This window comes from Maylandia zebra, linkage group LG12 (genome assembly GCF_041146795.1).
Source record: "Maylandia zebra isolate NMK-2024a linkage group LG12, Mzebra_GT3a, whole genome shotgun sequence".
In the NCBI taxonomy this organism is placed as follows: Eukaryota; Metazoa; Chordata; class Actinopteri; order Cichliformes; family Cichlidae; genus Maylandia; species Maylandia zebra.
The window spans coordinates 20,006,019-20,033,896 of NC_135178.1; the positions used below are offsets into that span (position 1 = coordinate 20,006,019).

Genomic DNA, 27,878 nt, shown 5'->3' on the forward strand with positions numbered 1-27,878 from the left:
CAGGAGGTGAATCACTCCTGTTGTCTACCTGGAGACAGTGTTTAAATTGCAGTCTGCCTTTAGTGGCTTTTTGGCAGCAACTGCGACATTCAGCAGTCGCCTTGTAACCTGCCTGATGAGGCTGTGCTCCATGTTTTCTGCAGTCATAGATAAAAAAAATATGTACCACAGCCTCATCAGGCAGGTTTCCATGACAAACTTTCTGTACATGTATATTAAATTTCATTTTCGTGATTTTATGAGCTTTTTCAAAAGTGTATATATATTTTTTTTAAGTTCATAGATTTAAAAAAAAAATCTTTTACTTTATTTAGTTTTTAACGTTTGATTAGAAGCAACACAAAAAAACTTTCTCAGTCAATTCAGATTTGCAAAGTAATAAATCCTTCAAACAAAGACGAGGGGATGTTTTAAAGTAAGTAAGAGCAGCCAAAAAAAAGTAAACCACACACGAAGGACGCAGCTCATAATTCTCAGATGTAACGATCTCATTGTCGTTACTATAGCAAATCACTCGGGCATGCGCAGTTAAGCGATAAACACACTATCAGTCGCAGCGGTTGAGTTGGCCTGCAGATTTTGGCAAAAGCAATGAGGTAAGTCAAAGTCTTGAACTTGTTTTTACGGTTAGTCTTAAAGCTTTTTGTCAGAGGTGTTTGTCTTCGTTTTAATGCTCGTGGGTTTTTTTAATGCATGTTGCAGGTCAAACGATAAAAAACGATAAAACAGTAGCTCCCAAACTGAGAGACCACAAAAGAGTCCATGCTTGTAGTAATAGCTGGTAAATTGTACTTTTATATTTTCAGCGCATTTCCGTAGTTGTCCCTGTTGGGTAAAAATATGTGTCATTCAAAAGCTGGGACCTCCATACTGAGCCTCGTGTGATTCACTTCAGTGGGAGGAAATTATGTGCTATAGCTTTTGGGTGACTCCAATTACTGACCCTGCAACACTCTGAGGTTTTAAACCATTCTTCCTTTAATCATTAGAGACAGACGTGGTCAGACTGACTTGTATCAAGAGCTGTGGTTTCTTTATTTATTAATTAATCGTCTCTGCTGCACTGTGACTCAGCATGAGGATTGGACCAACCCTATAAGCGCTTTCCTTCAAATTAATGGTTAAACAATAGCTTTTTTTATTTTCACAACAGTGTTTAGTCTTTATCAGCCTCGATTAAGCCTCTTGTCATGTTAATCACACTGTATGACCTGATTCTGAAGTAAACTTAGAGGCTGATTAAGGGTTAAGAGGTCAAAATCTAACCAATCAACATGAGAAATGAAAGTGTACAAACAATACTTCCTTACAGTGAAAGGGCATGTTTGTTGTCATGTTAAATCTCTTTTTTGGGGGAGGGGGCTTTGGGTGACAGCAGGTAGCAGGAATGTGATATAACAAGTGGAGCTGTGTTTTATGCCACCAACTCTTTCCCTCCCCCTGGATGTCAGATCTGTTATTCAGCCCACGAACAATAGAAGAGGCTCTCTCTGTCTTAAACAATTCTGTCAAGTCTGCCAGATACCCCCCCCCCCCCGTGACACACTGGTACACACACTGTATCTGCCTCCTGTCCAACTCTTTATGCTTGATCCTAATTTTCCCCCGTCACACACACATTTAACCTCTCTGTCTTTCTCCAAAGGGCAGTGCTATTGGTCTGGGGTGTGTGTGTGTGTGTTTTGAAGGAGAGAGAGAGAGGGAGATGATGAAGCTTGGGAAGTAGAGCAAGGAGGCGGGACTTGTCACCATTCACGTGTAGTGCTGATGATGCTCCGTAGAGCATCAACAGAGTCTGTGAAAGAGGAAAGAGGAGAGGCCGCTTGGTTAAATAATAACTAGTCAGCCATGAGGAGCAGTGTGTCGCGCTGCTCTGAAGCTGAGCCAGACTGTCGGGAGGAGACACAGAGGTGAAACTCGGAAGTGGAAGAAGACATCTGAGACGTACCTGTACCAAGCACAGACGCTGCTGTTGCCATGGGGGGCTCTCTCAGCCAGCACAGGAAGGGATCTGTCAGCTCTCCTCGCAAGAAGAACAGCATGTAAGGCTAGATTCTTCATTTGTATGTTTGTCTGTGAGCGTGGGGAGATGCTCCAGCTCTTTGGTGTTTTGTCTAACGTGGATGCTTCTGTCAGTGAGGAGGAAGAGAAGTGGGAGATAAGGAATCAAAGTGCAGTTTTGGGGCACTGAGGCAAACAGGACTTTCTGTGCTAGGCAAATTTGCCCATCGTGGGAGTTTGAATACTAGTTAGGTATTCAAATCAGACTAAAGGCAGAAAGCAAGCGAGCTTGACTGAGGAGTGGCGCAGCTGATAACATGAGCTGAAGGTCCAAAGCAGTTCAGTTTTGACAGCTGCTGTAGTTACCACAGTATAAAACACAATGCTGCTGGCAGGTTTTGATTATGCCGCTGTGACCCTAATTCTAACCCTAATCTGCATTGCGTTAATCGTACAAATTGTGCAGTCCATTTCTTTCAGGTACTGCAGATTCCTGTTTCGTTCATGCATCATGTTTGACATCCTTAAAGACCCGTGAGATGTGAAAACCGCAGCTGTCTGGAACACTTATATTGAAAAAAAGGACATTTAAATGTTTGAGCTGAGGCTAGAAAGCACCCAGTCACCGCTCATCCTCTTCTTTTTCTTAATCCTTTGTCACAAAGAGCGAGTCCTTTCACTTCGTCCTACTTAAAAGCTTTTCTAAGCTCCTTGTAGCGAAACAACAGTTTCGCATTGTGTGTTATTTTTGTGGTTCTTGTCAGTGGCTGTTAATATGAGAAGCACTGCCGCCATGTACTGAAACTGATATTATTTTGGAGATGGCAGCAGAACACAGAGAGCAACTGTAAGAAAAAGCTGCAGAGAACTCAAAGGGACAAACACCGAGACAAAGCCGTGTTTAAGAAATGCTCAGCTGGTTTAAAAAAAATCTCACCGCTCAAGCATACTCCAGTCTTCTGTATCCATCTGTGTTTTTGTAAGGTCAGATGGGGGTTGGGGTCCTCTTTGAGAGAACACTGGGAAACCAAACACTGCTGTGGGATAGGAGCTTTCAGCTTAGGATCTAAATTTAGTTGGCTTCATCATCCATTTTATATCCTAACTGGAGCAGTCTTAGATGTACACTGTTTTGTTTTTGTTTTTTTTTCTTTGCTCTCCAAAACCCCTGAACACGCAGAGAGAGTCTCACTTGGGAAAAAGCTGCCCTGCATTTGGAGCTCATTTCCTTCTCCATGGTACAAATCAATCTAACGTGGAGTGAAATGTCACTGTCTTCATGTATTGTGAATACATGAAGATGTGACAAATCTAAGGATAAGCATTGATTTTAAGCATAAGGCTTCGCTGTGGGGTATTACCAGCATAAAGATGAAAATCACGGCTAAATAATTGTGAAGTTAACAGGTAAAAACTTTGATTTGCACCATACATTGGATGTTGAAATGCAGTTAAGAATAAGTATAGCTATATTGGCTTTCTAATGGCAGTTAAAATTGTTTTGATTTGATTTGAAGATATGAATGTAAATACAAACATAAGTTGCAGTGGGGTGTGTCGACTCCCTCCCACACTATGGACATGAACTGTAGTGTGGGAATTGTGTGCTCTTTTGTTCCTGTTGTAGTCCAAAACAGTAGCTCAGCTGGTGCCTGTGCATCAGTCCTCTCTTATTATCTCATCGCCTCATTCTTTCTCTCTTTGTTTTATCATGTCGCTGTCAGTCGGGTTATTTTAGTGCATTGCAGCACTGCAAGGGCTTCGGCTCTGATGATTGTAACTGTGTTCACTCCGAGCTAGTTTTCCACTCTGACGCAAATAATTGAATGTTCTCTATAAAATATTCAGGTACTCTTTCGCGATGTGCTTCCCAAAAGCATACCAAAGAATTTGGAGCACCAGTCTCTCTTTGTGTAAATTTATCTCTGTGTGTCTTTTATAACAGCCCTTCCCAAACTGAAGAATGCCACCGCCCAGACTGAAATCTGAAAATCTTCTGCTGTCCCACCAAAATTTTAATCACAGCTCTGATCAGCACATCAGATTAAGATAAAATAGTTTACTGCTTTGCAATTCTGAACTGCTAAAATTTCATAGACAAAAATGTTTTATTCACAACAGAACATAGAAAAGCTGTTGAATGTTTAAACATAGACATTTTACAGTTTCATGAAAGATATTTGGTCATTTTAAATTTGATGGCAGCAAAAAAAAAGTTGGGACGAGGCAACAAAAGACTGGAAAAGTAACGATAGACAGATTCACAAATCTGCAGGAAAACTGCATTTACAAACCTCACTGCATTGGCTCAGGAACTTTTCTGGAAAACCATTCACTCTGCCATCCACAAATGCAGATTAAAACTTTCATGCCATATTGATTGTCTGTTTTAGTTCAGACGATTAATATGTGAATGGGATCCATAAATGCTGCTCACTTCTCTGGACCAAAGCTCATTTAAAATGGACAGACGCAAAGTGGAAAACTGTTCTGTGGTCAGATGAATCTGGAATTCCTTTGGGAAAACATGGATGCAGCATCCTTTTATAGTAGGTGAGGTGAGCAACCATCCAGGCTTTTTTAGGGAAGGTCTTGCATATTTCAGCAAGAAAATGCTAAACTACATGCCTCATCAATGACAAGAGCATGTCTTCATAGTACAAGATTCCACGTGGTGAACTGACCTGCCTGCAGTCCAGACATTTCACCAACTGAAAACACTCAGAGCATCATGACATGGAAAATACAACAAAGGAGACCCAGGGCTGTTGAGCAGCTAGAATCCGATATTCCAGCGAGAATTAGAGAACATTCCTCTCCCCAGAGTCCAACAGCTGGTCTCTCAGTTCCCAGATGTTTACAGACTGTTGTTAAAAGAGAGATCTGTTACTGCCAAATTCAAAATGACCTCGTATTTTTCTTAACATGGTACATTTGAATTCTGTTTTTATTCACATTTCACACAGAATACCAACTTTTTTGGAAATGGGGTAGTAATTATTAACAACAGCATCAGGTTTCCACCTACCGACAGATGAAAAATTAAAATACCATAAATTCTTTTAGTAAGTTGATGTGGCAACAAGTGCAGCAAGAACAACCTGATTCTAATTCTCTGCTAATTCTAAAAGTCTGTGTAACCTCACTGGAGGGGTGAGGGCTATTATTTCTTCATCTTGGGGTTTGATGATGGTTTTGGAGAGAGAGCTGTTCAAAATCTCCCACGGGTGTTCAACTGGGTTAGTATTTGGTGATTTTGAAGGCCCTTGTGAATAACTGGCACCATTTTCATATAAATCTAATCATGCAGTGACCCCTTGTGTTCTATGGAGAACATATAACATTTTTAAAGAGGACACTCCCATCCCATCAGGAGTGAAATATTTAGGCTGCCAAAGATGACACATGATTTTTTTTTTTACATTTATTTTTTGTGTCATGTTCACTCCTTTTGCATCCATGTTTTGTATTATTGAATCGCTGACTGAAGCTAGTGTTGGCCTTTGTGTCATTTCGTTTTTCTTACGTGAGGAATAGTTCCAAAAAATGACCACTAGATGGAGCCATATCTTTTAAGAAGCCAACATAGTGTTCCGTTTGGATTAGATAATATTACAACAGACTGTCTTTTGTGAGACATTAAACATGCTCTTATGTAAAAGTTATGGGAAAAGTGACTTATTTCAGGAATTCATGGCAACTGTCTTTAAAAGGGAATCCAGGCTCTGTTATGTTTGTATTCCACCAAGTGGAAGTTGAATCTGTTAAAAAAAATAAATAAATAAAAATAAAATGTTACTTTTTAATTTTAGCCATTTGAGGTTGGACGCAGTAGCACTGGTGTGTACGTCACATGACATGTTTGCCGTTTAGCATTTGTGCTGTGTGATTGTTGATCAAAGAAGAACCATTCAAGGATGACATTTTGCGCATTCACTCGAATGCAGCTTCTAATTGAAACACAGCCGGAGCTGAAATCTAACATTAAAAGAATGTAAGCTGCAATTACACTGGACACAAAACATGCTGATGACTCTGTTATTCTTAGCTGTACTGGGGATAGAAACATAAAGTCAGGTTGGGATGACTGTTATAATCAAAGGCTTTGTAACCTTTTGGGGCTGACCAAAGTCATTTCAGCTACAGCTTAACTTTATTTTTTTTCTGGTAAAATGTGTCTTGCGGCCAGGAGAAAGACAAAAAAGCCAAATAATACCATAAAATACACAGAACAGACTAAAAGATGTAAAATAAAAATGTAAGACGTGAATAAGTGACAATAGTGTAGTATTCCTTGGGTATAAAGGCAACATTTCCAACAGTTTATCATAGCAATCTGCTCGTCTCGTGAGACACAGGGCCACTTTTTGTGAAAAGGTGAGCTTTTGTCCAGCTGATGAAGAGGGAAACGCAAGAATGTCCAAATTAAAAAAATACTTGATAAATTTCAAAGTGAAATCATAGTATTCATCTAAGGACAAAGAATATTTACAGGCAGTGTGTAAACTTTTATACTGGCGCTAAAGTGAGCGTCGGGCGGCTAACTTTATATCATCATGCAATGGATTAGGCATAGAAATAAACAGTTTGTGATAGCTGGGATGCCCCACTAATTCCTTCTTAGTCTACACACAAACACACTTATCTCATCCAGTATCACATCACCTCTGCTGCGGCTCACAGACATGTTTATCACGGCCGATTTATTCTTAGCTCGTAACCACACATGCTGCTTTCAGTCAACATTTATTCCGTGATTAACGATGTGCATTCTTGCTACATTAACTGACAGCACACCCATATAATAGACGTGTGTAGGAGTGTGCCTTTTTAATGTGCCATAGTCGTTTCTTTTTGTGTGTGTGTGTGTGTGTGTGTGTGTGTGTGTGTGTGTGTGTTACTACGAGAGCCGATGACCACTTATAGGAGAACGTGTATGTGTGGGCTTTGCCACTGTTACTTGTGTGTGCTATTTGTGGTTTCAAGGTATTACATAAGAGTTGATTTTTTTTCCCCTTGTATTTTCCTCCTGCTTCTGTCTGCGGTCTGTGCCTCTGCCAGGGAGAGAGTGAGGGATATTTCCACTCACAGACGGTGTACTGTTTTACTTACTGTTTTCCTCGTATGGCCAGTTCACATCTCCAGGTGTTGCAGGGTGAAAAGTTTGTGCAGCACATAGTGTATATCACATATGGCTACTTTATTATGATTATTTAATGATCGTGATTATTTGAACTTTGAATAAACTTGTATTTCTCATTCTACACTGGACTAAAATGTTTCCAAACAGCTGGCTTGGTTTTAAGATCTAAAGCCATTGTTGTAACTGAAATTGAATAAATAATCTTGCATGGCCTTTTCACTTCACCTTTGTGTGCTGCTTGAAGGGCTTTGTTAGCTGCAGGCAGACCGTCCTCTCTAGGACAGACAGGTTTGTCTTCTCATCTGTCCTGATAAGGGAACAAAGGCGACTAAAAGCAAGCACAAACAAATGTTTGAGATTCTTCTCCCGCCCCAAACGTTCTTTTTCTTTTCTCTTTCATATCCCAGATCTTTTCATTTCTATTATCTCCCTCTTTCTGCCTCTCGCCTTTCTAACACTTCCCCCGTCTCTGTGCGCTTAATTAAATCAGTCTTTTCCGGTTGCCATGGCTCTCATTTGCTCTGTTTTCGCTGTCGACTCATCATAGGCTGAACAGAGCCTCTTTTTATGTGTTCGCCAGTGTGTAAAAAATATGTGTGAGTGCACTGGTTAATCTTTCCCTCTCTTGCTGCCTGCGTGTATCTGTGGATCTGCTCAGTGTGATAATAGCGCTCCTGTCTTTCCTTCCACGTGTTTTGTGGGAGCAGTAAATGGCAGGACGGGCACCTTCAAATAAAAAGCATAAGCAATAAAATGCTTTCGTTCTCATTCCCAGGTCACTTTTTTCACAGTAGTTGGAGCTTCTTCCTGTTATTAGATTATTCATGGTTCATGTTTTTTTTGTTGTCAGAGAATACATCTCATCTCATCTGGCCTAGATACAGTGTGTGTGTGTGTGTGTGTGTGTGTGTGTGTGTGTGTGTGTGTGTGTGTGTGTGTGTGAGTGAGTGAGAGAGAAAGGGAGAGAGGTATAAATGTGAAAGCCTGGACTTACATAAGCCACCCATGAGCAACCTCAGAGGCATTTGTGTGAGCAACGATGAAGCTTTCAGCGAAATGCTTTATTCTGCCGGTGTCGTGCTGAGCTGCATCGTTACTGCTGAATTTAGGTTTGCTGTATTGATTTGTCCTCAGGCTGGCTTGGATCGTTTAAGTGAATAGTAGCTCTGTTAGTTGATGACATATTACTAGATCAGCAACTTTATTCTCAGCTCAGATTTTACTTGCCTGCATTATTATAAAGGTAAAGAGACTATTGTTAGTCCTCGTTAGAAATATTTAATCTCGAATCCTCTTTTTCATGCGGGCCTCTGTGTTGCCAAGTCAAACTGTTACAGCAAATTACAGCTAAAGTACCTTTCAGTCTCACTAAGCAAATTGACTGAGCAACATCTCAGTCATTTAATTGTGAGAAACATCCTTCAATCCATGATAATAAAAAGCCAGGACGTCTGTTTTTAAAGCAGCCAAAGTTGTAAAGATTTTATCGCATCTGGAAAGCTCTCAGAGTACATACACCACCCACTTTGTGAGATGTGCCTTGGCCTTGACCTCTTTTTGCCTTCAGAATAGCCTTAATTTTTTGTGGCACAGATTCAACTGGAAATATTTCTCAGAAATGTTGGTCCATGTTGACATGATAGAATCACACAATTGCTGCAGATTTGTCAAATGTACATCCAAGATGTGAGTCTCCCGTTCCACCACATTCCAGATGTGCTCTGTTGGATTGAGTTTTGGTGGCTGCGGAGGCCATTTGTTTACTGTGAACTCAGTGTCATGTTCAAAAGTTGACTTTTATCCTGATAGTCTGTTATCCATGGTCCTGGATACACTGTGGTCATAAAGAGATGGATGTGGTCAGCAACAATACTCAGGTTTGGCTATGAGGTTTAAACGATGCTCATATGCCAAGAAAATATTCCCCACACCGTTACGCCAACATCACCAGCCTGAACCGTTGATACAAGGCAGGATGGATTGATGCTTTCATGATTTCTGATCAGCCAAGTTTTTGCCCATGTGAGCTGAGCCTGTTTCCTGTTCTGAGCTGACAAGAGTAGGACTGCGTGGTCCTCTGCTGTTATAGCCTCTCAGCTTCAAGGTTCGATTCAGAGATGTTCTTCTGCTTATCTTGACTGTTGCCTTTCTATCAGCTCAAAGCAGTCTGGTCATTCTCTGGCTCGTTGAATTAAAAAGGTATTTTTCTTGAGAGAGCTGTGGCTGACTGGATAGTTTTACAACTCTAGAGGTTTTGTGTGACAAGCATAGTAGCTAGCAGTTTGTGAAATGCTCAGAAATGCTTGTGTCATGATGTATAAATGAGTGCTTTAAGGTTTATAGTTGTGGGGGGAGGGGGTGATGTTGAGTAAATGGGCTTTACAGCAGGGTATAATTTCCAGATAGCATTTGCACCAGTCTTTTCAGAATACTTCATATACTTACAGCTTTTAAAATGTATATATGCCCTATTAATTCTTCTCCCTTAGCCTGATCACCTCATCCACTTTCTCTGTAGTAGTCTGTCTGCCCCAGAGAAAACCCTTCTTGCCTCTTTAAACAGGAAGCTTTGGCTCTCCTTTCCCCCCCTCTCCTCGCTTGACCCTGAAAGGATCGGCGTGGGGAAAGGCAAACTCCTGAGGATAAACAAGAGAGTTAGCAAACATGTGGGAGCAGGGCGAGCTGATGTCTGTTAACCAGCTGATCGTCCGCCCAGACAGAGCGGAGAGTGAAAAAAGGAGGGGAGCAGAGGGAGGAGTGAATACTGATGCTCCAGTAATCTGTGCCGTGTGAGTCAGTGCTGTTTAGAGCAGAGCGGCAACAGAAGCAGCTGCAGCAGTGTGAGGCACGTTTCTCTCTCACGAACGTCAACAAAGCAGAAGAGCAGGATGGGAAATCTGAGCGGCTAAGCAAGAGGAGGAAGTGAGACAGCAAACAGACAAGGCAAAAGAAGAGGAAGAGAATCAAAAACACAGATCGTGCACTCGTGTTCGCCGTTCTTTTCTTTTCTTTTCTTGCGGCACTCCAAGATAAACTGCCAGTTTCGTTGACAGCAGTAGTAATCGAAACAGAGGAAGAGGAAGGTCACTATTAATTCTTAGAAGTGTCGTCACACTCGGAACTGAACGTGTCGCAAGGATGTCCTGGTTGTCGCCGGTCCAGTGGGCGAAATGGACGTGGTCAGCAGTGACTGGAGGTTCAGCTGATGATGGGCAGCCCGCAGCGAAGAATAACGGAGAAGACATGTAAGAGTGCATGAAGTGAATAGAGAAACATAGCTGCTGCAGTATAATAAATACACTCTGATAGAGAAGATTTGATGCCATGGACTCTCGCAGGTTGATTGTGAATGTGGGTGTTTGTGTGATGACTTCCCTGAGTCATGCTGACAGGTGGTGGTTGTATACAAAGAGACAGAGCATCACTTACAGCAGACAAACTGCTCAGAGCTGTGATAATCTCTGATGCTTTCCTGTGCTGAGGATTGATGATGCTATCATTTGCTAAAAACAGATTCTTGTTTAAAACACAGGCGCTCAGGTTGCTGTTTCACGAGTGTCTGTTTTATGTGTTTTATGTTTCTTTGAGAAACCAACGGTAGGACTGCCTAGGCCTGTTTTTATGTGTGTTTGGGTGTTTGTGAGGGCTCTGTGGTAGCTGGAGAACAGTTGCTGAAAACTGTGGGCAGGAGAAAAAAAACCCACAGTTTCCAAAGCTTTAGATTTTCTTTCTTGTCCATTTCTAGTCTCTAAGTAACCTTCCAAGATTGCAGCCGTTGGGGCCGTCACTGGGATGTGACTCAGTGTGTGTGTGTGTGTGTGTGTACACAGTGAGGGGGTGAGTGGCTATGTGTATTAGGATTAGCTGCTGATGGTGGGGTTGTATGGAGCCCCAGAGTGTCAGTGTGTTTGTGTGAGCTGGTTATCAGAGGTGAAGTGTGGCTGGGACTGTGAGCTTTGTTGCTTGTTGTGCTGTCTTTCATTAGAGTGCAGACATTTTGATGTGCTTTGAAGTGACTGACACACACACACACACACACACACACACACACACACACACACACACACACACACACACACACACACACACACACACAAACCCTTGCTGTTGATGTCCCTCCTTTTTTTTTTTTAAGTCTCTCCACAGTTTGGAAATAAATTGTGGCTGGTTGCCGTGGCAGCTGACACAGCAGACCCAAAGACTGCGTGTGTGTCTGTGTTTGTGTGTTGCGGGACACAGTGTGTCGTTACTAAAGAGCAAAGGATGCAGGTGGCCTTGTAGTGCTTCACTTCCTCTCCTCTCCCTTCCTCTAACTTCCTTTAAAATAAAAGCACTTTATGTTTGGTCACTTTGAACTTTCAGCTCTATTGTGCTTGGGTCACTTAAAAAAACATGAATTCCATACTGAAAACCTGTTCTGTGTTTGTTAGAAGGAACAAGACGATCCAACGCCCCAAAACAGCATTCAAAGTTTTATAAACATAATTTAGTAGCTGTTTGTAGGACATATGTGCAGCTTATGAAGCTTTTAAGTGCCTCTCTGTTCTCACAGACAGCACACCGTTGTCTGAAACGCTTTCTTTAAACCAGACAATGTGATGTTTATTTTTATCCCATCTTCTAAAGATTTTTGCAAATACAATGTTGTATATTGTGTTTTCACACTTTCAGCACATTTTATTTTCAAAAGGCAACATTTGACTTTTAATTCCAGATAATACCATGAATAGTTGAGCTCAGTTGTAGCTCAGGTTCATGAATCTATTCATTCCTCTGTCTCACAGTTCGGACTCCGAGGGGACCTTTGAGACTCCAGAGGCCGAGTCTCCGAGTGTTGTGAAGCTGCTGGGCCAACTGGACAACTCCAACCACTCAGGTGAGATTGCTCAGCTGCCTAGCTAGCTCAGTGTTCGTACACTTGTCATAATCCACCCTACCTGCAGGATGAGCGTGATTGGTGGTACAGAAAAGGCAATGACTCTGTGTCCTCTTATTTAACAGACATGAATTGGTTTCTAGTCATTTCATAAACAAAATAAGCTTTTTGCTTGAGAAAATGAAAACCTGATTAACAAAATTGGTAAACCACATTTATTCTATTAGCTACACATATTCAGTTATTTAATCAGCCAATGACATGGCAGCATTTAGGCACACAGACATGGTTAATATGAGCAAACTGAGATTAAGGAAGGGTAAGAAAGATGATCTAAGTGAGTTAAACAGCATGAAAACATGTATACATTCTGCTGTATGATGTAAGGGTGTGTAACTGTTGACCATGTCCATCCCTTTATGACCACACTGTGCCTGTGTGTCTTCTGATAGACATGCACACAATTAATCTCGCACTGAGAAAATTAAGTTATCACGACAAGGCTCAGGAAGATAAAGTTAATTAAAGATGTGGTAAAAATAAATAAATAAATAACCCTATCACCCCGATTTGTATGGACAAATGGTTACCAAATGCAGTAAATTACACAGATTTTTTTAATATATGTACTTACAGTGCAGTGGGAATGATAATGTTTACAGATGGGTTTTTTAGCTGGTATTTATCCTGCGTGGTTATTGTGCAGTCTGAGTGCTGTTGGGATGAAGCACCTACGCCCTGTCCTACACTGTGGCTGCAACAGTCGACTCCTGAATGTCTGCTTACATCAGGATAATGGACCATGCCACATATTTCCAATCATTTGTGATTTTGTTTTAGCTCTGAGAGGGGTGTTAAAAGCACCTCTGCGCATGAAGCCTAATCGGACTGACTGCTGACACTCACAGGTGGGGCTGGGTAACAAGCCGGTTTTTCTTGTGTCACACAATGCTGAAAATTAGCCTTCCATACTTTCTATAACATGTATTTGTATTGGTACGGAAGCACAGATAATCCATAAGCGTTTCAAACAATACCTGGCCTAATTCTCAGGTAGCTGCTAAGATGTCTGATCTAAATCTGCACTGAGAGTCAGTTTAGACAGGCGGACATAAAGAAATATGTCACAGTTATTGTTATTACTTAAGAATAATAGCTTGTTGAAGACTAATACTTTCATAATTATGCCTTCTCTTTTGGGTTGGATTTGTTTTTGCTTTCTTTTGTAATTTGGAGAAAAGTGATACTTTTGTTGTAACAGTAGTATTTACGCTAGTGTGCGTTTAAAATGTTCAGACAATGCAAAGTTGCTTTGTGTAACTTCATACTGGGAATATTATGTTGCTCATTATGCAGTTTTAGCGTGCCAGAATCTGGTCTCGGATCGGCGTACTGTGATCTGCTCAAAGTGTGCTTATGAAAGGTAATCAGACATGTAAATGAGCTCACTTCAGTGGGGCACAGACTTGCAAATGACGCGGGCTGAATCCTCTCTTTTTGAACCTGCCAGCAAGGCCTACTGGGGTGCTTCTCACCCCCTCTTCCTCAGCTGTCCTGCTTTCAGACACGCACAGACACAAGTACCAGGCATTACCATGGCGATGGCGTTTCTGTGTGGAAGCAAATGCGATTGTCACAAGTGTTTCTCCATGTCCTTTAATGATGATTAAAAAGTTATTGATTTCGTCTGTGTGTGTGGATATGTTGTGTCCATTTTGCACGGATGTGTTTTGTAACCACAGTATATGTGAAGCTATGCCACACAGTAATAGAGATTACCGTATTTGCTATTGAAAGTAGTTTTTGGGCTGAAACAGTCACGTTAAGTTAAAAAAATCTGGGTTAGTTTCATGAATAAAAGATCAACTGTGGAGAAACTGATACTCGGGTTCCCTATAATTAGAAGACTTGTGGTTCTGGGAAACTACTGCCTTTTCTTGGGAACATCCACACACCACAATCTAACTAGATGTATTATTTAAACAATAATGAAGATGAAACCTTAGGCAGTTGTGTGTATGCTTGTATTTGTTTCTCTGTTCAGTCTTCTGTTGCTTTCTTTTTCAGTGAGCTGTGAATCTGTAATTCAGCTTGATGTTGTTTTTGTTGCTAAGCCACGTGGTGGTGGTGCATACGTCCTTTGCATGACTGGGTGTGGTTCCTCTACATCTGTTCCTTGTCTCCAAAGGGCGTTTCTGTTGTGTGCCCGAAAGTATCCTGATTTCAGCTGAAGCTTAGTTGAACTTATTCTGTGATTCAGTTAGCCTCACGTTAGCATTCGATCAGAGCAAACTGTGTGAGAAAGAGCTGAAACCACAAAGCCTCGATTCATGTTAGCGTACGGAGAGGTCCCTGTTGCGTTATTAACGGGCGTAGTATTGTAAGTTTAACAGTATGTGGATGGGTGAGGGGGTCTGACTTGTTATAGAGATTCCTGTGTTTCAGCAGCAGTGTGATTCAGCTGCTGCTGTGGTTGTTAGCTAGCTCTTAAAGACATGTATAAGGACACAGGAAATGAAGTGTTCTTTGAGGAAGCCAGCAGCCATTTTAAGTGCTCTAACAGGAGAAGGAAAAGTTTCATGAATCACTACAAGGTTAAATCCTCCAGAGACAGATGCAGTTTTAACATAGACACAGGACGGGGATGTGAGGTTTCGTGGTTTACAATCAGAGAGTCTGGAGGAACTGGAGGAGTGGATTTATAGATAGCAATGCTTTGCACAAGTTATTACATTTAACATGTTGGTTAACACCCCTATTGTATTCTTTCATTAGCAGCAAATTATGATGCAAAATGTTAGTGTCAAAGTTACAGTATATTATGTGCCTTCTAATCCATCCACCTATGGTGGATGCATCAGGGGCAACTCAGGGTTCAGTATCTTGCCCAGTGGAACTGTGACAAGCAGCCATGGGGAGCAGAGTTATTATAGTTTTTGTATTTTCTGAGTAGTTTTTTATTTTAATTTCATTTTGAAATTTTGTTTAATTTAGTTTCAGTTAGTTAGTTTCCACAGTGGATTTTCTTGCGTCAGTTTAGCTTTTATTGTTTGAAAGTGTTTAGTTTAAGTTTAGTCCTTGTTATTACTGAATGGAGTACATATGTCAGAGGCCAAATGCAAGGAAACCAGTACAGTGTCACAGTCTTGTATACATCCAAAGTCTTTACAAACACATCCATCGAAGCCTCATCAGGCAAGTTGTAATGAAATTATTACTAAACTGAAACTCAGAACGTCTGCTGAGTTTCCAAGCTCACTAAATAGTTTCAGGTAATTTCTTTGTCGAAAATCTAGTTTTTATCTTTATTAGAGTTAACCCTTTTTTGTAGTTTAAGTCAGGTCAAGTCAGCTTTATTTGTATAGCACATTTAAAAGACATCAAGCGCCGGCCAAAGTGCTGAACAGAGGGACAATGTAATCAAACAAAAGAAAGAATTCAGATAAATGAGGTAAAAAAAAATTGTAATAACCTTGATGGGGAGCTGGGTAGTAAACCTTCCGATGGCCAGCTGTCCCGCTCCACCTCACGATATACTATATGGACAAAAGTATTGGGCCACACCTCTCAACCTTTGAATCCAGATGTTTTCCGTCTTAGCTCGCCCTTTTCCCTCATTTAATTTCTTTTTTTTTTTCACAGTACAAAGGTTAACTAGTTAACTTATATGACAAACTAGCTAAGTAGTGACATTTAAATAGAGGATTCTTTTTGTTTCTAGATTTTCAGTTCTGTAGTCTGTACGGAGCAGTTCGTTGACTCTTTGTCAGCATGTTAAGTGTTTGAACTATATAATTTTTTCCAGCTGCAAATCTCAGATGAGATTGGCTCCCTCTTCACCTGCCTCACCAAAACATAACTGGATCCTTTGCAAGTGATCCTGTACAGAAGCTTGTTTGACACAGATCCTGATTTTATTACAGCTGTTTTCTCTCGATCACTTTCGATACAGCTCTTCAGGGTCACAGTCACATTAAAAATATCTTCGCAGCCCTGTGGCACAAGTAGATCGATAAAGGCTGTCAGCAACATATGAGTCTGTTTTTAGGGTTTTGCATCCTAAATGTTGAAACTCTCACTGTAGAGAGTTGAAAACAGCTTCCGTAAACCTACATTAGTGCGCATTTTAGTCTCCACATGTGTTTAAATCAGCATACCCAAATTGTAAATAAACTGACTTCTATTTTTCATTTTTTTTCCACAGTTTTTCCTGATGTTACAAACCACATTTTGAATACAGTCTCCAGTCAGGATCTTGGTACCGCTCCATCCCAAGAGGTCGATTCTCTGAACAACCTTACCAGCTCCTCGCCTGACAACAGCAGGTTCAGTTTGGATCAGAACCTTAATCTCACCCTCAGTAACAAACCCGAAGTGGTCATTTCCCCATCAAAGACTCTTCCACAGGCTGCCCGGCCTCCGACGCTGTCTGTCGTCTCTCCGCTGAACAAACCCGATCCCTCCGAGGTGGATGACGAGGCTCCGGTGACGTCCGACTCAAGCCCGGATTCAAACTTGACTCTCAGTCATGACATTAGTGTGGATTTGGATTTGCTCAATGGCAACATGGACTCTGACATTTCGCTACCAAGCACAAAACTGACCTGCGAGCCCAAAGGGTCAATTATCACGTGAGTACGTTACAGACTTGTATACGAAGCCCTGTCCTTTCCAGTCATCAGCCATAATCATCCCTGTTCCAGTCGGTGACTGCAGTTACACAAATGCTGAATCTGAGCCAGGGTGACTCACACATTTTCAAGCTGAACAAGTGCTTTTCTCTTTTAGTGGCTGTAGGGAACAGTACTGAATGCTCACTATTGTCCTCAATGAACCTAGGAGATCAAAGTGTTCCCATTTTAATCAGCCGTGGTCGCCTGTTGTGTGTCTTGAAAAAGTCCTGTGAGCTGTTTTTTCTTCTTCTCTTCTTTCTAATGAAGAAGTAATATTCAGCATTATCGTGTTTAATAATGCTTTTTTTTTTTTTTTTTTGCAGTAGTGTTGGTTTTATTTTAAGAAGTTTTAGAATTCAGTCAGAAAAGATTTTATTTGAAATGCCTGCTTTTAACCCGTGGATGCTGATGAAAGGCTGGATGTTGAAGTCCTGTCTTCATACCTGGATTAAGTATTTTTAAGAAAAGCTTTGTTTTTGCAAAAAGATTTTTCTCTTCAAAGGTATTAACCTCCTTAACGTTTCTGTAACCCCTCGTCGTACGATGTTAAGATGTCAAGCATCGCCCTCTGGTGGTTTTTAACCAGAACTCCATATTTAACACTAATTCGAGCTTTTAAAAAAGATTCGGCACAGGCATGGTTATTTTTTTTTCCTGTTTTTTAACTAATGGATGGTTAAAAAAGCAACTTAACTGTTGTTTTATTAACATATCCCAAAAATGATCCTGATGTGAAATGGCATTCGGAATTTTATTGATATTTCTTTATGCATAAACTCAATGTGCTTAACACAGAAGATTAAAACAAAGAAACAAATTTTTATCAAATTAAAGTCAAAAACACATTATAGTTAGTTATAGTTAGTTTTGTGAGTTCACAATATCATTTCAGTTATTTTTAGTGTTATTTATTTTATTTAAGAAAAGTGTTTTTGTTTTGTTTTTTACCTAGATTTTATTTTTTATTTTAGTTTTAGTTATTCAGGGTATCTGAGTGGACGATAACATATGAGGGTAAAAATAGCACCGGCAGGTAGATGTTTAGGACATGTTTGGATGATCGCTTTATCTGCCGTCTAGTTTTTGCCTCAGTTTTCAGTTTACTAAAGAACAATAATCCTGCACTCACCTTGTGTTTATCCTGACTCCTATCCCGTCCTCTCCTGTGTCTTTCCTTCCTTTTCCTTCAAACCCTGTCATGCTGTGTCCCTTTTCTCTGTGTGGCCTCAGGACTGCTGAGCAAGTCCATTTCCTCTGTGTTCTGTTGTAAGTACTTTGTAACTGTAGGTGCAGAAATGTTTGTGTGGTGTAACTATAGCTCTTTTTTTTTTTTTCTTTTTTTTTTGTCTTGCATACATTCATTAATTCTCCTTTGATCACAAAGTGAAGGTGGAAGAAATTGTGGAATTCATCTTATTAAGTAGATGAGAGAAATGGTTTAGTGGTAACCCTATACATCCCTCCAATGCTCTGTGCAAATGTTATTTAAATTTGGCAAACAGCTTCTTCATTAATCTGCTTTTTTTTTGCTGTGTGTAATTCAGCACTTTTAGCAGAGCATGCGAGCTCAGCACACACAAAGCAAAGCTATGCGGCCCAGCTGTAAGGCTTCCTCTGTCTCCTAATTTCTCTTCTCATCATCACACTTGTCCACATGTATGCACACACGGACGTGATCTGTTTGTGTTAGTGCTGATGTTGTCGTTTGCCTTCATATTTAGGAACTCCTGCAAAGTAAAGCAGAACCAGCCGATCCAGAACGACTTTAACGGACAGGTAAGCACTAATAGGTTTTCTGCTGTTGAGCAGCTTCAGACTCGTTCATTAGCACTGCAAACTACATGCAATGGCTATGGATGATTGAGTTTGCTGCTGTTGAAGGATGACCATCATGGAGACCACGCCACAGATGAGGAGAAACTGGCGAGCAGCGTTGGGGTCAAACCAGAAAAGGACCAGAACAGTGAGTCAAATGATTAATTTAGGTTTATTTATACTTTTATACTGTATTTACTTTTCTCATGGCCACTTCACCATAATACACACAGTACACAGGGCACACACTATCCCAATATCAGATAACTGTTAATAATTGTCAGCCTGCATCAGCTTTCCACTTGGATCAAACAATCAGCCAGGGTTAATCAATACTGCACATCAACTAGGTCATCTTTGCTGTACCGTCACATACACAGTAATCATTAACTTCACATGTAATTTTGCATCACATTGAACCCTGTTACTTTGTGAGTTATGAGCATGAGAAAGTGAAAGAAAATCATTATGAAAATGTGCTAGGGGGCCTAGAAGCATTGAAATACAGCTCACATTCACAATAATTCAAATATATGTAGTGAGTGAAATACTTACATCATAATTAAAAAAAAAATAAATGCAATTAGATTTTACGCAACAAAATGTTGTTTAGAAGAATACATTTATATTTTGTGTACTGTAACCTAGTCTGTTACATTATATGGCACTAAATGACCCAGTGACTGCTGTTTCCTTCTAGTCCAAGATTGCCAGGTGACATCCAAACCTGAGGCATCAGACTGCTGCTCTGTGGTGAGATACCGTCACATTTTCCCACCCAGTCATTTCCCTACATCTGCTGCATGTACAATCCATTTAAAGACAGCAAAAGTCTTACTATATAGAGCAATTTCACTGTTAGACCAATGATTTTTGGCTTGAGGCTTTCATGTTGGTCAATGTGCTGTTGGAGCTTTGACCTTTTTAGTCTTTTTCCCTCCTCCATGCATCTCCATGGAAGTAGGTGAAGTTGTGCCAGAAACCTGGTCTATTTATACATCATCAAACTAGAAGCTGTCGTGCATATTCTTTGTTTGTTTGCACCCTCCATGATAATACCATCTAGTGAACACTAGGTGGGGCTAAAGCAATATTTTATGTCTCAGGCAAAGCTTTTAACATTCATGAGTCAAGTCTTTGACTGACAGTCTGTTTCTCATTTGTTCTAGTTTGCGTAGCGTCTGTGTTAAAAATAAAAACGTTATAAGAAAAAATAAAGAATAATGGTAATGAGCACTTAATTGTAAGCTTCCCATGTAACATATATAACTCCAATAATTATGACACTTTATGTGAAATAGTAAATGCCATTTGTGGACTACATTTTGGCTATAAATATGACTTTGGAGAAATACCAACGCACCGATGCCTATCGTACTTCCTTAAATTCACAACTGGACAAATTATTTTGAGATTTGTGGGACTTTGATGTTGCGACCAAATTTTAGCTGGATGAAAAGAGGGCAAAATGCAGCCTTGATGTTCAGACCGAATTTTAGGCAGTTTTCAAGTAGAAATGGTAACATCTCTACTTATATTGTTAAATAGACTGTAATTAACAGGATTTATGGTTATATATAAAATAAAGAAATTACCTGTTTTGCAAGTATCTTTATGACTCTGCATTATTGTACCTACATTATAAGGAATCCATTTCTTTTTGGCCACTTAAAACATCTTTGTGGAACTGTTATATTATATCTGTTGCAATTTCTGCTGCCATCTTGGCCAGCTCTGTCTTGAAAAACTTTTTTTTTTTTTTTTACATCAGTGACACTTTTTAGCAGGATAAACAGAGGATATATAAAAGTCACTTTGCCAAAAAAAATGATTGGAACTTCTGCCTTGTGACAGGAATGTTGTTTGTGGCTCTAAATGTAGTCTAGTATAAATGCAGTCTGCAGACAAAACACTCACTTTAAAAACAATGGCTTTGACGTGTCCTGGCATGTTCCAGCACTATGTGTAAAAGTAACAGTGGTACTTTGCTGCTTCATAATAAATTAATTGATACTTCTGCACAGTAAAAATAGAAAGATTGTCTGGCTGAATGCTCAGTGTGCAGTTTAGAGCTCAAAACTAGTACAGTACTGATACGATGACTTCACTGTGCTGCAGGAGGTATTTAGTGTCTGCCACTGTGCTCAGGTGACAGATGGATTATAATTATCATTCAGCAGATTAGAATATGACAGCCGTAATCCAGGGAAGGACAAAACAACAGAGGAGAGAGAGACGGAGAGAAGGAGGAGGATTGAGGTCTGTAAGAACGCTGATCGAAAGCCAACGGCTGGTGTGAGGTGAAAGATGAGCAGTTTGAGAGAAAAATAAAAGGGAAAACAAAGAGAAGGAAAGGAGTTGGTGTGTGGAATATCTTCACATAACAGAAAAGTTACACAAAAACAAGAAAACAGCACAGTTTACATGGAATATATGGTGTAAATATAAAACGGCATTGAACGCTAAACCAGTACAGAGAAAAGCTTTGTTAAAGTGTGCAGTTTGTTCAGTTTTATGGGAGTTTTGTTGAATGCTGTTTCCCAAAATAGTGAAAACTGTTTGTGGCCTAGATAACTTTAAATTCTCGACGGTTTAGTGGGTAAACCGCTTATTAGCCCCGTACAAAAGAAAAAGACACAGGAGAGCATGACTGATTTCCTTCTGCTCTCAGCAGTATGAAGACACGTGCAAATTGAAGAACAAGTCGGGGGGAAGTGAGATGCAGAAAACGGGAAGTCAGGTCCTGGATTCCATCTGCATCAGTGAGGCAGAAAAACAGGCTGTTCTCACCCTTATCAGAGAGGAGGTACACTCTTCTATCACACTCATTCATCAGTGTTGCATGTCATCAGTGTACTTATGTATTTATTTTTATTTTTTTACTTTGACAAGGTTTCATTCATGCACACAGTTCATGCTCACAGGAAACGTCTTCTTTCAGATCATCACTAAGGAGGCTGAAGTCAGTGACTGGAAGAAAAAGTATGAAGACTGCAGGAAAGAAGTGGATGAGATGAGGTTAGAAATATGAGAAGCCACTACCATGAGAGTGGTCGCGTAAGGTTTTGATAAACTACGATAGGTTAACTTATCTCACCTCTATCACCTTTAAAAGCAGAATGAATGAATATGTAGCCCTTAGAAACCATTCTGTGTCTTATTACAGAAAGATTGTTGCAGAATATGAGAAGACAATTGCTCAGATGATTGGTGAGTGGAAATACTGAGAGATATATTTGAACAATTTTTTTTTTCCATCAAATCAAAATTTTCCATTAAATCAAACATTCCAAAGAATTTGTGTTATCTCTTATCGAGCCTGCAGTTATGATTTCTTATGTCGCATCAGTGAAAAACCAAATTCCTTCCTGCTTGTGAATAAAAATGCAATATTTCAAGTTGTGTACCACGCCTTAACAATAGCTGCTTCTTCTTCTGTCAGAGGACGAGCAGCGCAACACTGTGAGTGCCCAGAAGGCTTTGCACACAGTGACGATGGAGAAAGACGCTGCCCTGGCAGACCTGAACTCAGTGGAGCGCTCGCTTTCTGACGTCTTTCGCCGTTACGAAAATATGAAGAGCACCCTGGAGGGCTTTAAGAAAGTAAGGGGTATATGCCTATCAAGTCCAAGTGCTTTGATGATGAGCTGATAGTAGCACAAATTGGAGGATTGTAAGAGGATTTAGGTCAGAATAAGGTTGGATGGTATCCTGTGATTAAGGGCAGTGGTCTTAAGAGCAACAACACAGGTTTAGATCAATATTTCATGGTTCCCATCTTCGTCAGATGCCACATAAAAACTAATTGTATGCTGAAATCTTTACCTCAGTTTGGTCCAGGACTTAAATAGACTCCTCACTTTATGTGGTTCTATTGGAAAGACTTCTAGGTGTAAACGTGTTAAATCACAGTGTAGGGCATTACTCTAGTTAAAGACTCGAGTTAAAGGAAGAATTAGAATAACAAAAGCATTCACTGTAAAGATGACTTCTAAGGTGCACTGTGTTTGTTTCCTCGTGGAGAATGAAGAGGTGTTGAAGAAGTGTGCACAAGAGTATCTGGCCAGAGTCAAGCAGGAGGAGCAGAGATACCAAACACTAAAGCTGCATGCAGAGGAGAAACTGGACAAGTATGTAGAGAGCAAATATAAAACTACAATAAGAAACGAAACACTCGACAGATTCAGTTTCTGTTAATTATCTCATTTCATGCATCTCTTAGAGCTAATGAGGAGATCGCTCAGGTGCGTGCAAAGGCGAGCGCAGAAAACATGGCGATGACCGCCAGCCTGAGGAAGGAACAGATGAAGAACGAGTCTCTGGAACAAGCCCTGCAGCAGAAGGTGAATTGCATCATGGATACAAAATCTGCTCTGAGCCCCATTTTGTGTGTAGTAGTGATGGACGGGCTGACAGAGGAAGTCAGGCAGAAGGCTCTTTGGACTATTATGTTTAGAGAAGACATTGTCATTTATAGCGAGAGTAGGGAGCAAGTGCAAGAGAGTCTGGAGAGGTGGAGGTATGCGCTTGAGATAAGAGCAAGCAAGACAAGTGTGAAGCTGCAAGGAGCAGAGATGGCGAAGGTGGATGAGGTTAACCTGGGGTCAGCGATCCAAACAATAGACAATGCATTTCAATTCACTTTTATATACAACGCCAAATCACAACAACAGTCGCCTCGAGGTGCTTTATATTGTAGGGTACACCCTACAATAATACATGACCCCACAATAATACAGTAATAAGACAGTGAAGAAGAGAGTGCAGGCAGGGTGGACATGCAGAAGGGTGGTGTGACAGAGGTCCATAGTAGGGGTGAGGTGAGAAGGATGCAGATGATCCGCTGTGGCGACCCCCAAAGGGAAAAGCCAAAAAAGTAGTTGAATACAATAAATAGTCTGGACTTGGACTGGATCATTTCCAAATAAGCGTACTTAAAGAAACAATCCGATTAATATTTACATATGATTTGCACTTGTATTTGTTAAACTAAAGGGATCATGCAGCTGGCTTGCGCTGCCACACAGCTGAGGTGCACACCATGAAAGTTTAGTTACAGCTTGTCACACTTGAACGATCACGAGCCACTTCCTTCTACAGTGAAGTTCGCTAAATAGAAATTTGTTCCTACATGAAACTGCTTACAAGAAAACTTTTGTTGTGTTTTTTCTTCTTCTGGGTATCTAGGTCATGATTTCTGTCAAATGACAGCGCTGCTGAGTTTTTAAAAAAGCATTTTTGGTGGTTAGACGGTATTTACTTACTTTCCTCTATTCTGTTTTTTTACAGAATCAAGAGATCGAAGAACTGACAAAAATCTGTGACGAGCTGATTGCCAAAATGGGAAAAACAGACTGAGGATTTCTTTATGGGAATCAACCATGATTGTCCGTTCCTCTGGCCCCGTGCATGCATTCATCCCTGAAGCAGTTCTTATACCCTGTGCCTGCCCTGCATCTCAGAGCCTGCTTATGTACAGACGTCTAAAGTAACTTCTTGTATACTACGATTGCACTACATGTGACAGGAACCAAGAACGCTCTATACATGTTAATTACGTGTGATTATCTTAGTTTGTTTTGACTTCGTGCCCATTTTGAGGCCATCTGGGGGCCTTGTGCTTTTGTCGATCATTCCAGCGAACAACAGCTCACTTGTGACTCAACTTAATTTTCCCAGCAGCTTAACCGCTAAATTCCCAGCAACTCCTCATGTAGGGTGACATCAGATTTAATCTAGGTCGAGATTTGTTTTAAAGTTACATTTCAGCTCAGTTTTGTAGAAGGAATATTTTCTATAAAAGAAGCAGTCTATAAAGTGTATTTTTCTACGACGCAAACGTGGGTTTTATGCTCACCGAGGAAGGCTCAGGGGTATTTCGTCAGGGTTGAATGAGGTCAAGGTTAAAGTCAAGCTGCACAAAACGGGAAGAAAGGGGTTTAGGATCATTTGAGGAAGTACAGCAGCCCACAGAGGCTTTTGTTTGTTTGTTCAGTTATGATATTGAAAGCAAGCTGCACATAATTAATATCATTTGTTTAAACTGGTTCAGACGGCGGCACGTTTGGGATGCTCGACAATTCAAAAAGCCACAGAATATTAATCAGTCACTTTATATGTAAAAAAATAAATAAATTAACCTGACAATCACATAAAAATTCACGGCTTCATCCTGTGTGCATAAACACAAATTTGACTAACTGGTGTTAATGATCGCGAACAGCTGGAAAGGAGAAAAAGAGTCACTCTGTATGTCAGCTAAAGGCTATTATATTATTTTAAGTGCTGCTGTTCTGTGTGTCAACAGTTTTTGTTTAACTTTCAGTATGTCACCGATTGCTCACTAAATCACATTTATCTCTCAGACTTTGACACCTTTGTATTTTTTTCCATTGCTTATGTGCGATGATGAACATGTGAGCCTTATTGCTTGTGTTTACAGCAGTACACTACTAATGCAAGAGAAAAATATCAATTTATTGCATGTTTACTTTCACATCTCTGCATTTTTCAGAATGCACACAGTTTTTTCTTAGCACACCAATAAAAACTAGATCGGCACAGCGCCGCAACAACAGTAAAATTAGAGCTGGTTCCTATATTATACAGAAAAAAGTTTTCTCTTTTAGAAAAACAAAAGAAATGTGTGAAAAGATCAAAGCTCATTCAGGTTTTATCATAAACTAAAAATATAGGCCTTTCATTTTGGTGTTGGTACTTTTTGGTCAGTCACTACTGTAACTTTCTTAATGTCGGATAACTTAATTGGCTTTGTAACTTTAGCCCCTGTAATTATTTAAATATATATTTGTGAATTAGAAATGACGATCTCACTCCTGTGTGGAAGCGACTTGAGCGTTTGTACATCCTTCCTGAATAAACCTAAATAGAATTTGTTCTGCTATGTTTGATTTTTGTTTTCCTGTCTGAGTTCTCTGTATGTGTCAGTGTGCATGTGATGGCCGCAGCTTTGGACTCGCTGCTGATTACGATGCATACCGCTTACATTTTGCACATGCATTACATTTTATATGCACACTGTAAAAAGCTTTAGTAGTTAGAAAAACAAACAAATTACCTCATAATTCTGTTAATAACACCAAACTAACCGTGTGTCTCTCCCTGGGAAAGCTTGCTTTAAGTCAATTACAGCAGTGTGCTGGCTGTGCATCATAGATGGAGATTACAGCGATAAGACTTTAATGCCCTCAGACACCTTCCCCTCCAGCTCCACCTCAACCTCCCGTGTCTCCTCCATCAGACGCTCATCTTGGCTCATCCACTCTTTCTCTGGACTCTTGAAAAGACACAGTGACCCATCGCCCTGCTGCCATGAAGACTGCTCTGGCTGTGCTGCTGCTCATCTCTCTGGCCTGCCACAGTAAGTTTTTAGGAGAAGGGATCAACTTTGCTGATTACATACTAATTGGAGACTTTGTGGTGGAGAGAATCCATTTTTGGGGGAGAATTAGTCACTATATTTCAAATTAAGCCTGTCTGTTGGACATACTTAAATACCTTTGAGTGTGTGCAGATGTTCCCCAGTCTCAAATTGTAGGAGGCGACAGAAGCTGGATACTCTGCTCAGTGTGTGTGTGTGTGTGGGTGAATGGACTAATAAGAAGGTGGTTGCATACCTGCATGCTTGCAGCCACTTTTTGAATATGCATGCTTAGTCTCAAGCCAGGCACTCTCTCCTGTTCTGTCTGTGAAGGCCATGCTCTCAAATGTCACACATGCGTGGCGTCCAATGAGGAAGACTGCAACCGTCAGGGCTCCACCACCTGTCCTCAGTACGCTGATGCCTGCTCCACCATCACAGGGCCCAGTGAGTAAACACTCACACACATACATGTATAAACACACACAGAAAAACAAGCAGAACCAGTATGATGTGACTGGATACAGTAGTGCCTCACTAGAGGTCAGCACAACACTGACAACCCACTGCTTGATTGTGTCACAGATTCAGGAAACCAGTGCTCCTTAAAATAGTGCTTAAACAGTTTCCATTTCCATAAAAAGTTTTTTTTTAGTCAATATTAAAATCCATAAACCACAAACTAATAAAACTCACTTAGCTGCTTCTCTTTTCTCATGCATTTAGCTGAAGGGGCTGTGGCAAGACCTTTTTCTGTTGGTAACAAAAATCTGAGATTATTTCACAGAGTGAATTCGTAACAGATCAGATGCATCTGATGATATTCTAAGCACTAAAATGACCTAAAGTTTTTTTTCCACATAATGGTCACATGACATCTTTTATGTGTGTGTCCATTTGCGTGCTTGGAAAGTCTTCAGTTACTTCAACGCAGCTTACCCGTCACCCCCTCTGACCCGATCTCTTTCAGACACAGTTATGAAGTCGTGCACATACAAGGCCTTCTGTGACAAGGCTAACAGCGGCACTTCCGGAGCCAAGATGCATTGCTGCTTTGGCGATGACTGTAACGGGCCCCACAAGAGTCACAGCCACGGTGGTCATCACAACAGCACAGGGGCAATCTCTTCCAGCCCAGTCCTGCTGATCACAGCCCTGCTGCTGCGTATGGCCTTGAGTCAGCTGTAAATTCCTCCATCTCTTCCTCCCTTTTTTTGTTTTATTTTCCTTCCAGTGATTCATCACCTCCTCTTTATCTGTTTTATTTTTAAGTTCAAAAAAGGGATTTGAGTTGCAGAGAGTTTCATGTGGTTTGTGACAAATATCGTGTTTCAACAAGGGTTTTTGACGGCTGTGGTGGAAGGGAGTGTGGTCTGTTCTGCAGGTACAAGCTGCTTTAAAGCTGCTTCCTTTGTCTAAGTTATCATCCTCTCAAACAGTACCCTTGTTCTCTGTAGCAGCTTGTTGAATTTAAGAGGATTTGAACCTGGGGAGTGTTTGTGGTGAATAAATGTGTACAAAGTTAAGAACAGCTCACAGCTCTGATGCACCCGGGGGGGGGGGACTCGGGTGTGGTTTTGGTAACTAAGTGCTGGGGTGCCTCACTAGTTTAGTGCACAGCTAGCTTGCTTCACACCATAGAACCACAAAACAAATCTCTTTCGGACGGTAATCTGAAACTGATTTAAAAGGTTTAAAATTGTCTGTGATGATGCTTTATTTTATCTGTATGCAAGCTTGTCTGAATAAAGACCTAATCACACCCTTGTTTCGTGTGTGGGTGCAGTGCATGGTAAACTGTGGCTCAGGTACCCTTGGTGTGGCATTTGACACACTGCTCCTCACTAAATTTGTGTTTATGTTAATGTCTCTGATGTAAAAGCACACCTCGGGCGTCTTCTGTACAGTAAAGGAAACATTCAGTCTGTGATTTTCAGCAGCAGCAGAAGGGTCTGCTGAAACTTCAAAGCTTCCTTTTGCAACAGTGTA

The 27,878-nt window shown here is 40.6% G+C and overlaps 1 protein-coding gene across 6 annotated transcripts; it reads left to right on the plus strand.

The window, feature by feature from the left end:
• Window positions 1-483: 483 nt before the first annotated feature.
• On the plus strand, window positions 484-27,656 carry LOC101470878 (transforming acidic coiled-coil-containing protein 1). Of its 6 annotated transcripts, none has more exons than XM_004544509.4 (15): window positions 484-596; window positions 11,929-12,020; window positions 16,225-16,651; window positions 18,415-18,469; window positions 18,575-18,656; window positions 19,209-19,261; window positions 21,180-21,314; window positions 21,450-21,526; window positions 21,675-21,718; window positions 21,951-22,111; window positions 22,532-22,638; window positions 22,731-22,851; window positions 23,798-25,889; window positions 26,223-26,336; window positions 26,860-27,656. In XM_004544509.4, exons 1-13 carry the CDS (start codon window positions 592-594, stop codon window positions 23,864-23,866), a joined length of 1,428 nt encoding a protein of 475 aa, XP_004544566.1. In that variant the 5' UTR covers window positions 484-591; the 3' UTR covers window positions 23,867-25,889; window positions 26,223-26,336; window positions 26,860-27,656. The 6 variants fall into 6 exon arrangements, with proteins under 6 accessions (XP_004544566.1, XP_004544565.1, XP_012772816.1 ...); XM_004544508.5 differs by lacking the exon at window positions 484-596 and adding an exon at window positions 1,742-2,042; XM_012917362.4 differs by lacking the exon at window positions 484-596 and adding an exon at window positions 1,744-2,042 and having other exon boundaries at window positions 21,183-21,314.
• The last annotated feature ends 222 nt before the right edge of the window (window positions 27,657-27,878 follow it).

Coding starts and splice junctions, on each gene's coding strand:
- LOC101470878 (XM_076890822.1), top strand. CDS start 10,283: ATGTCCTGGTTGTCGCCGGTCCAGTGGGCGAAATGGACGTGGTCAGCA. Junction 18,470..18,574: donor AGAACGACTTTAACGGACAG/GTAAGCACTAAT, acceptor CTGCTGTTGAAG/GATGACCATCATGGAGACCA. Junction 18,657..19,208: donor ACCAGAAAAGGACCAGAACA/GTGAGTCAAATG, acceptor GTTTCCTTCTAG/TCCAAGATTGCCAGGTGACA.